This window comes from Mustelus asterias, unplaced genomic scaffold (assembly GCF_964213995.1).
Source record: "Mustelus asterias unplaced genomic scaffold, sMusAst1.hap1.1 HAP1_SCAFFOLD_992, whole genome shotgun sequence".
Lineage (NCBI taxonomy): Eukaryota > Metazoa > Chordata > Chondrichthyes > Carcharhiniformes > Triakidae > Mustelus > Mustelus asterias.
Window position 1 is genome coordinate 126,634 of NW_027590938.1, and position 10,867 is coordinate 137,500.

The window sequence follows — 10,867 nt, forward strand, 5'->3', positions numbered from 1 at the left end:
CCCTGCCCGAACCCCACAAAGCACCCTGCCCGAACCCCACAAAGCCCCCTGCCCGAACCCCACAAAGCCCCCTGCCCGAACCCCACAAAGCCCCCTGCCCGAACCCCACAAAGCCCCCTGCCCGAACCCCACAAAGCCCCCTGCCCGAACCCCACAAAGCCCCCTGCCCGAACCCCACAAAGCCCCACTGCCCGAACCCCACAAAGCCCCCTGCCCGAACCCCACAAAGCCCCCTGCCCGAACCCCACAAAGCCCCCTGCCCGAACCTCACAAAGCCCCCTGCCCGAACCCCACAAAGCCCCCTGCCCGAACCCCACAAAGCCCCCTGCCCGAACCCCACAAAACCCCCTGCCCGAACCCCACAAAACCCCCTGCCCGAACCCCACAAAACCCCCTGCCCGAACCCCACAAAACCCCCTGCCCGAACCCCACAAAACCCCCTGCCCGAACCCCACAAAACCCCCTGCCCGAACCCCACAAAACCCCCTGCCCGAACCCCACAAAACCCCCTGCCCGAACCCCACAAAACCCCCTGCCCGAACCCCACAAAACCCCCTGCCCGAACCCCACAAAACCCCCTGCCCGAACCCCACAAAACCCCCTGCCCGCACCCCACAAAACCCCCTGCCCGCACCCCACAAAACCCCCTGCCCGCACCCCACAAAACCCCCTGCCCGCACCCCACAAAACCCCCTGCCCGCACCCCACAAAACCCCCTGCCCGCACCCCACAAAACCCCCTGCCCGCACCCCACAAAACCCCCTGCCCGAACCCCACAAAACCCCCTGCCCGAACCCCACAAAACCCTCTGCCCGAACCCCACAAAGCCCTCTGCCCGAATCCCACAAAGCCCCCTGCCCGAACCCCACAAAACCCCCTGCCCGAACCCCACAAAACCCCCTGCCCGAACCCCACAAAACCCCCTGCCCGAACCCCACAAAACCCCCTGCCCGAACCCCACAAAACCCCCTGCCCGAACCCCACAAAACCCCCTGCCCGAACCCCACAAAACCCCCTGCCCGAACCCCACAAAACCCCCTGCCCGAACCCCACAAAACCCCCTGCCCGAACCCCACAAAACCCCCTGCCCGAACCCCACAAAACCCCCTGCCCGAACCCCACAAAACCCCCTGCCCGAACCCCACAAAACCCCCTGCCCGAACCCCACAAAACCCCCTGCCCGAACCCCACAAAACCCCCTGCCCGAACCCCACAAAACCCTCTGCCCGAACCCCACAAAACCCTCTGCCCGAACCCCACAAAACCCTCTGCCCGAACCCCACAAAACCCTCTGCCCGAACCCCACAAAACCCTCTGCCCGAACCCCACAAAACCCTCTGCCCGAACCCCACAAAACCCTCTGCCCGAACCCCACAAAACCCTCTGCCCGAACCCCACAAAACCCTCTGCCCGAACCCCACAAAACCCTCTGCCCGAACCCCACAAAACCCTCTGCCCGAACCCCACAAAACCCTCTGCCCGAACCCCACAAAACCCTCTGCCCGAACCCCACAAAACCCTCTGCCCGAACCCCACAAAACCCTCTGCCCGAACCCCACAAAACCCTCTGCCCGAACCCCACAAAACCCTCTGCCCGAACCCCACAAAACCCTCTGCCCGAACCCCACAAAACCCTCTGCCCGAACCCCACAAAACCCTCTGCCCGAACCCCACAAAACCCTCTGCCCGAACCCCACCAAACCCTCTGCCCGAACCCCACCAAACCCTCTGCCCGAACCCCACCAAACCCTCTGCCCGAACCCCACCAAACCCTCTGCCCGAACCCCACCAAACCCTCTGCCCGAACCCCACCAAACCCTCTGCCCGAACCCCACCAAACCCTCTGCCCGAACCCCACCAAACCCCCTGCCCGAACCCCACCAAACCCCCTGCCCGAACCCCACCAAACCCCCTGCCCGAACCCCACCAAACCCCCTGCCCGAACCCCACCAAACCCCCTGCCCGAACCCCACCAAACCCCCTGCCCGAACCCCACCAAACCCCCTGCCCGAACCCCACCAAACCCCCTGCCCGAACCCCACCAAACCCCCTGCCCGAACCCCACCAAACCCCCTGCCCGAACCCCACCAAACCCCCTGCCCGAACCCCACCAAACCCCCTGCCCGAACCCCACCAAACCCCCTGCCCGAACCCCACCAAACCCCCTGCCCGAACCCCACCAAACCCCCTGCCCGAACCCCACCAAACCCCCTGCCCGAACCCCACCAAACCCCCTGCCCGAACCCCACCAAACCCCCTGCCCGAACCCCACCAAACCCCCTGCCCGAACCCCACAAAACCCCCTGCCCGAACCCCACAAAACCCCCTGCCCGAACCCCACAAAACTGGCAAACCCAGGAATTCCAGCCAGGAAGGAGAACTTAGAAGAGGTACCCATCCCTTCCAATTAGGAGAGAGGAGCAGATATTGAGACTGATCACTGCTCCTGCTGTCGGTGCTGCATGGGCTGATACAGAGTAAAGCTCCCTCTACACTGTCCCCATCAAACACTCCCAGGACAGGTACAGCACGGGGTTAGATACAGAGTAAAGCTCCCTCTGCACTCTCCCCATCAAACACTCCCAGGACAGGTACAGCACGGGGTTAGATACAGAGTAAAGCTCCCTCTGCACTCTCCCCATCAAACACTCCCAGGACAGGTACAGCACGGGGTTAGATACAGAGTAAAGCTCCCTCTACACTGTCCCCATCAAACACTCCCAGGACAGGTACAGCACGGGGTTAGATACAGAGTAAAGCTCCCTCTACACTGTCCCCATCAAACACTCCCAGGACAGGTACAACACGGGGTTAGATACAGAGTAAAGCTCCCTCTGCCTCTCTGCGAAGCATTTGCTTCCCCACCCCACTCCCAGTGCCTAACCCTGCCCCCAGTGCATGTTGAGAGCTGTGTGATCCCGAGCAGCCTGATATTTTGATCGATGATGAATGCTGGGTGACCCGAGTGTGGTTCCCTCAGCCTGCGGACAGTGAACACAAGCGGAATTATTTCATGTTGACTGCAACTCTGACGCTGCTTTTCCAGCAGCCAAAAACACTCAGCGATTAAGGTCCTCGACTGACTGAACTCTGTTCTTTCTCTCCTCCTCATTGCGAACCTCCCCATTCCCCTGCAGCACTACCGTCTACAATGCTGTGGTGACGTATATGAAGCATCTGGGGGTGAAGACCAAGGAGCCGCGGATACTTGAGAAGAAGCGACACTTCTTGATGCGCAGAAAGGTGACTGGTGGTTTGACCCTGGTGCAAGGGGTGCCCGGTGGGTGTGGGGGGTATTGGCGGGGCACCGAGACCCCCAAGGCTGCCCGCTCGCTCAAGGAGATGGCACTGCGGTTCTGAGAATAGCACATACTGGCATCATTGCCACCCCGAACGTGGCAGGCAGCCTGATTACCAAAGTCAGCTTCCGTTCTCCTCCGCTCCAAGTCCTGTTCGGGTGTCTGCTCGCCCTCAGGACCACCGTGGGGGTGGGGGCAGGGGGTGTGGCATCAGGCACAGCTTGTGCTGTTTATTATTGTTTTGTCTCTGTCCTCACCCTGCATGATGTGGAGATGCCGGCGTTGGACTGGGGTAAGCACAGTAAGAAGTCTCACAACACCAGGTTAAAGTCCAACAGGTTTATTTGGTAGCCAAGGCCACTAGCTTTTGGAACAGGCCATTCCTTCGTCAGGTGGGTGGGAACTCCCACCCACCTGACGAAGGAACAGCCTGTTCCGAAAGCTAGTGGCCTTGGCTACCAAATAAACCTGTTGGACTTTAACCTGGTGTTGTGAGACTTCTTACTGTGCTCACCCTGCACTGCAGGGGTGGCTGCGGGGGGAGAGGGTGGGGTACTTCCGGATGTCTGATGCCCTCACAGCCGATTAGCCAGTGTAATGGTGGGTGTAGTTGAAGGGGTTTTGCTGAGGGAGCTCCGGGAGTGCGGCCGATGCCTGTGGAACCTGGAATGTCTGCAGTTTCAATTGGACCAGGGAATAGTTCGCAGCGTCGGTGAAGATTTCAGCTTTTCCATTGAGTTGGAAGGGCTGCTTTGACCCAGAGCTCTGTGAGAGTCTCAAACTAATGCCACTACCCCACTCCCTCCCCATAGCCCTGTGTCAACCCCAAACTAATCCCACTGCCCCCCCCCCCCATAGCCCTGTGCTTCCTGAGCTACACTGCCTCCCAGTCCAAGAGCATTTCAATATTCAAATTCTCAATGTTCAAACCACACCATGGCCTCCCCAACTCAAACCTCCCCCAGCCCCTACACCCCTCCCCAACTCAAACCTCCCCCAGCCCCTACACCCCTCCCCAACTCAAACCTCCCCCAGCCCCTACACCCCTCCCCAACTCAAACCTCCCCCAGCCCCTACACCCCTCCCCATCTCAAACCTCCCCCAGCCCCTACACCCCTCCCCATCTCTGTAACTCTTCCAGTCCCTACAAACCTCCCGATCTCTGTAACCCCTACAACCCTCCCTATCTCTGGAACCTCCTCCAGCACCTACAACCCTCCCTCTCTCCGTAACCTCCTCCAGCGCCTACATCCTTCCCTATCTCTGTAACCTCCCCCAGCCCCTACACCCCTCCCCATCTCTGTAACTCTTCCAGTCCCTACAACCCTCCCTCTCTCCGTAACCTCCTCCAGCGCCTACATCCTTCCCTATATCTGTAACCTCCTCCAGCCCCTACAACCTTCCCTATCTCTGTAACCTCCACAAGCCCCTACAATCCTCCCGATCTCTGTAACCTCCTCCACCCCTCCCTATCTCTGTTACCCCCTCCATCCCTCCCTATCTCTGTAACGTCCTCCAGCTCCTACAACCCTCCCTGTCTCTGTAACCTCCGTAAGAAGTCTCACAACACCAAGTTAAAGTCCAACAGGTTTATTTGGTAGCAAATACCATAAGCTTTCGGAGCGCTGCTCCTTCGTCAGATGGAGTGGTCTCTGTTCTCCAACAGTGCACAGACACAGAAATCAAGTTACAGAATAATTAGAATGCAAATCTCTACAGCCAGCCAAGTTCCGCACACATGAGGACGGCCTAAACTGGGATGTTGGATTCATGTCACATTATCAGCAACCCCCACAGCTTTCCCCTGGTCTTGCAGAATCTCACTAGCTGTTCTGTCTGGAGACAATACACATCTCTTTAACCTGTGTTGAATGCTCCCTCCACCCACATTATCTGTATCTTTAAGACCTGGCTGGCTGTAGAGATTTGCATTCTAATTAGTATTCTGTAACTTGATTTCTGTGTCTGTGCACTGTTGGAGAACAGAGACCACTCCATCTGACGAAGGACCAGCGCTCCGAAAGCTTATGGTGTTTGCTACCAAATAAACCTGTTGGACTTTAACCTGGTGTTGTGAGACTTCTTACTGTGTTTACCCCAGTCCAACACCGGCATCTCCACATCTGTAACCTCCTCCAGTCCATACAACCCTCCCTATCTCTGTAACCTCCTCCAGCCCCTACACCCCTCCCTATCTCCGTAACCTCCACTAGCCCCGACAATCCTCCCTATCTCTGTAACCTCCTCCAGCCCCTACAACCCTTCCTATCTCTGTAACCTCCTCCAGCCCCTATAACCCTCACTATCTCTGTAACCTCCTCCAGTTCCTACAATCCTCCCTATTTCTATAACCCCCTCCAGCACCTGCACTCTTCCCTATCTCTGTAACCTCCTCCAGCCCCTTCTACCTTCCCTATCTCTGTAACCTCCTCCAGCCCCTTCTACCTTCCCTATCTCTGTAACCTCCTCCAGCCCCTTCTACCTTCCCTATCTCTGTAACCTCCTCCAGCCCCTTCTACCTTCCCTATCTCTGTAACCTCCTCCAGCCCCTTCTACCTTCCCTATCTCTGTAACCTCCTCCAGCCCCTTCTACCTTCCCTATCTCTGCGATGCTCCGATTCTGGCTGTTTGAGCTTTCTCCGATTCCCATCGCTCCAGTATTGTCGTCCGTGGCTTTAGCTGGCTGGAGAGCACTAAGCTCTGGAATTGCCCCCATTTAGCTCTGGAATTTCCCCCATAAAACTCTGCGCTCCCCTCTCTCCCTCCTCCTTTAAGGTGACCCATAAAGCTGAGCACAGTGACTGAGCTGGTGCTAACCGGTCTCCTGCTGGCCTCGGTGTCAGCATTGTGCCGCCTGAATGTTCCTGTGAGCAGCTTTGGGAAGTTTACTCCGTGCTCGGCGCTGTTTCTCTGTACATGTTCCTGCTGACTGACTGTGAGCTGTGCTGAGCTGTACTGAGCTGTGCTGTGCTGTACTGTTCTGTACTGTGCTGAGCTGTGCTGTGCTGAGCTGTGCTGTGCTGAGCTGTGCTGTACTGAGCTGTGCTGTGCTGAGCTGAGCTGTGCTGTTTTGAGCTGTGCTGAGCTGTGCTGAGCTGTGCTGAGCTGTGCTGTTCTGTGCTGAGCTGTACTGTGCTGAGCTGAGCTGTACTGTGCTGTGCTGTACTGTTCTGTGCTGTGCTGTACTGTTCTGTACTGAGCTGTACTGTGCTGTACTGAGCTGTGCTGTGCTGTGCTGTACCGAGCTGTACCGAGCTGTGCCGAGCTGTACCGAGCTGTACTGAGCTGTGCTGTGCTGAGCTGTGCTGAGCTGTACCGAGCTGTACTGAGCTGTACCGAGCTGTACCGAGCTGTACTGAGCTGTGCTGTGCTGAGCTGTGCTGAGCTGTGCTGAGCTGAGCTGTACTGAGCTGTGCTGAGCTGTACTGTGCTGTGCTGTACTGAGCTGTACTGTGCTGTGCTGTACTGAGCTGTACTGAGCTGTGCTGAGCTGTGCTGTGCTGTGCTGTGCTGTACCGAGCTGTACCGAGCTGTGCCGAGCTGTGCTGAGCTGTGCTGTGCTGAGCTGAGCTGTACCGAGCTGTACCGAGCTGTGCTGAGCTGTACTGAGCTGTGCTGTGTTGTTCTGTGCAGGCACCCACACCGAAGAAGGACAGTGAACCAGTGAAGACGGATGAGAAGAAACGCAAGGGGATTGGCAGCATTTTGGACCTGAGGCGACAGCCCCGTAACGATGCCAGCAGCAGTGAGTGGCGAGCGTGTAACCCCTCCTCCAACGGGGGGGGCAGGGACAGTGCGGACCACCTAGAGTGGGGAGGGGGATCACGGACCCTCTACACTGGGGAGGGGGGATTGGGGACCCTCTACATTGGGGAGGGGGGATTGGGGACCCTCTACATTGGGGAGGGGGGATTGGGGACCCCCTACATTGGGGAGGGGGAGCGGGGACCCTCTACACTGGGGAAGGGGGATTGGGGACCCTCTACACTGGGGAAGGGGGATTGGGGACCCTCTACACTGGGGAGGGGGGTTTGGGGACCCTCTACACTGGGGAAGGGGGATTGGGGACCCTCTACACTGGGGAGGGGGGTTTGGGGACACTCTACACTGGGGAGGGGGGGGATTGGGGACCCTCTGCACTGGGGAGGGGGGATTGGGGACCCTCTACACTGGGGAGGGGGGGATTGGGGACCCTCTGCACTGGGGAGGGGGGATTGGGGACCCTCTACACTGGGGAGGGGGGATTGGGGACCCTCTGCACTGGGGAGGGGGGATTGGGAACCCTCTGCACTGGGGAGGGGGGATTGGGGACCCTCTACACTGGGGAGGGGGGGATTGGGGACCCTCTACACTGGGGAGGGGGGGATTGGGGACCCTCTGCACTGGGGAGGGGGGGATTGGGGACCCTCTGCACTGGGGAGGGGGGATTGGGGACCCTCTGCACTGGGGAGGGGGGGATTGGGGACCCTCTGCACTGGGGAGGGGGGATTGGGGACCCTCTACACTGGGGAGGGGGGGATTGGGGACCCTCTGCACTGGGGAGGGTGTATTGGGGACCCTCTACACTGGGGAGGGGGGATTGGGGACCCTCTACACTGGGGAGGGGGGGATTGGGGACCCTCTACACTGGGGAGGGGGGGATTGGGGACCCTCTGCACTGGGGAAGGGGGATTGGGGACCCTCTGCACTGGGGAGGGGGGATTGGGGACCCTCTGCACTGGGGAGGGGGGATTGGGGACCCTCTGCACTGGGGAGGGGGGGATTGGGGACCCTCTACACTGGGGAGGGGGGATTGGGGACCCTCTACACTGGGGAGGGGGGATTGGGGACCCTCTACATTGGGGAGGGGGGATTGGGGACCCTCTACACTGGGGAGGGGGGGATTGGGGACCCTCTACACTGGGGAGGGGGGGATTGGGGACCCTCTACACTGGGGAGGGGGGGATTGGGGACCCTCTACACTGGGGAGGGGGGGATTGGGGACCCTCTACACTGGGGAGGGGGGATTGGGGACCCTCTACACTGGGCAGGGGGGGATTGGGGACCCTCTACACTGGGGAGGGGGGGATTGGGGACCCTCTACACTGGGGAGGGGGGATTGGGGACCCTCTACACTGGGCAGGGGGGGATTGGGGACCCTCTACACTGGGGAGGGGGGGATTGGGGACCCTCTACACTGGGGAGGGGGGATTGGGGACCCTCTACACTGGGCAGGGGGGGATTGGGGACCCTCTACACTGGGGAGGGGGTTTGGGATGCGTGGCACAGTGGTTAGCACTGCTGCCTGAGAGCGCCAGCGACCCGGGTTCAATCCTGGCATTTGGTGACTATGTGGAGTCTGCACGTTCTCCCCGTTTCTGCGTGGGTTTCCTCTGGATGCTCCAATTTCCTCCCACAGTCCAAAAATGCACCGGTTAGGTGGATTGGCCGTGCTATATATTAGTGTCCAAAGATGTGTAGGTTAAATGGGTTAGCCATGGGAAATGCGCGGGGCTACACGAGAGAATAAAGGCGAGGGCCTCGGTAAGATGTTGTGTCAGAGAGTCGGTGAGGACGCGATGGGCCGAATGGCCTCCTGCTCTATAGGGATTCAATGATTCTATAATATGACTGACTGATCTCACCATGGCAACGTCAGGGGGGAGTGGAGACATCTGCTGCCCTCTGCTGTCCGTGTCTGGAACTTGCAGAATTGCCAGCAGCAGTACAGGGCTGCTGCCACTAGATGGTGGTGCCCTCCACAGGAAAGACCCAGGTGTTGGCCAAGGAGAGCAGGAGTGAGCGATGGCCGGTGTGGGACAGAGCAGGAGTGAGGCAGTTCACAGGAATCCATAACTTCCCGCAGCAACTGTAAAGTGAGGGGCCGTGAGGTGGGGGCGGGGGGGGGCGGCGCCTAAGGATGGCTGGGGTTATGCCTCCCATAGAAGGATAGCCTACAATCCTCATGAAAACAGGCAGGAGGGGCTAACCTGTCTTACCCACTGCTGGAGTAGTGTGCCCCCCCTCAGGGAATGTGTATCTGCCTCGGTGCCCCCCCCCCTCCTCCCCCATGAGCACCCTCCGCCTCGTGCCCACCCCTGTGCCCCCACTCGCTGTCCAAACCAGTTATTTAATGATTTGGGGCAGCACGGTGGCACAGTGGTCAGCATTGCAGCCTCACAGCGCCAGGGACCTGGGTTCGATTCCCAGCTGGGTCACTGTCTGTGTGGAGTCTGCACGTTTCCCCCCCCGTGTCCGCGTGGGTTTCTTCCGGGTGCTCCGGTTTCCTCCCACACTCCAAAGATGTGCTGGTTAGGTGGATTGGCCGTGTTAAATTGTCCATTAGTGTCAGGGGGACTGGCTAGGGTAAATGCGTGGGGTTATGGGGATAGGGATTCTATGATTCTAATGCTCTGTTCTTGTTTTTCAGATGCTGACCAGCGACCAGAAGGAGGTAAGATTTATGCAACTGGATGTGTTCCTTCCTGGGTGTGTGTCTGGTCAGTATATTCCCGGGACGAGGGCCCTTGCTGCAGGCTGGAGTGTGTGTGGGGGCTGGAAGGAGTGGGACGTCCGTGCGCGTGTGTTACACCGTGTTCGGTGGAACCCGCTAGCTGTGGGGGGAGTGGTGCGAGGGTTCAGAGTGAGCAATACATCCTCTCCTCCCCTTTGAGTAACTGAGGTGGGTCACCGAGTTAGAGCCATCCTGACTCCCAGGCCCTGCATAAGACCCTTGCTTGGGAGACCCAGCATCTCCCGGTCTCCATAGGCTGGCCCCATTCGCCCCTCCCCGGTGCCGAGGGTCCCCCGCTCCCCCTCCCCGGTGCCGAGGGTCCCCCGCTCCCCCTCCCCGGTGCCGAGGGTCCCCCGCTCCCCCTCCCCGGTGCCGAGGGTCCCCCGCTACCCCTCCCCGGTGCCGAGGGACCCCGCTCCCCCTCCCCGGTGCCGAGGGTCGCCCGCTCCCCCTCCCCGATGGGGAGGGTCCCCGACTCCCCGGTGCAGCGAGTCCCCCGCACCCCCTCCCCGGTGCAGGGGGTCCCCCGCTCCCCCTCCCCGGTGCCGAGGGTCCCCCACTCCCCCTCCCCGGAGCAGAGAATCCCCCGCTCCCCCTCCCCGATGGGGAGGGTCCCCCGCTCCCCGGAGCAGAGAATCCCCCGCTCCCCCTCCCCGATGGGGAGGGTCCCCGACTCCCCGGTGCAGCGAGTCCCCCGCACCCCCTCCCCGGTGTAGGGGGTCCTCCGCTCCCCTCTCCCGGGTGCGGAGGGGTTGCAGCCACAGTCAGGATCATCGCCAATGAGGCAGCAGGCTTGAAGGGCTGAATGGACTACTCTTGCTCCTTGGGTCCAGTGTTTCTCTCTGTCCTGATCATTGCAGACACTGGGCCCAGCGCTCCCCGTGGACGGCATTCCCTGCAACACATTCCAAGTCACCCTCTGACAGTGCAGCACTCCCTCAATACTGACCCTCTGACAGTGCAGCACTCCCTCAGTACTGACCCTCTGACAGTGCAGCGCTCCCTCAATACTGACCCTCTGACAGTGCAGCACTCCCTCAGTACTGACCCTCTGACAGTGCGGCACTCCCTCAGT

At 60.1% G+C, this 10,867-nt stretch overlaps 1 protein-coding gene across 2 annotated transcripts in view; it reads left to right on the forward strand.

Annotated features, from left to right (window-relative positions):
• The window catches only part of LOC144487730 (rho guanine nucleotide exchange factor 12-like), a 136,846-nt gene that overhangs the window by 124,322 nt on the left and 1,657 nt on the right, over positions 1-10,867 (forward strand). For both annotated transcript variants that reach the window (XM_078205798.1, XM_078205799.1), the window contains exons 10-12: positions 3,138-3,243; positions 6,933-7,044; positions 9,709-9,732. In XM_078205798.1, the coding sequence (XP_078061924.1) occupies positions 3,138-3,243; positions 6,933-7,044; positions 9,709-9,732 (242 nt within the window). The remainder of the gene's footprint in view (positions 1-3,137; positions 3,244-6,932; positions 7,045-9,708; positions 9,733-10,867) is intronic.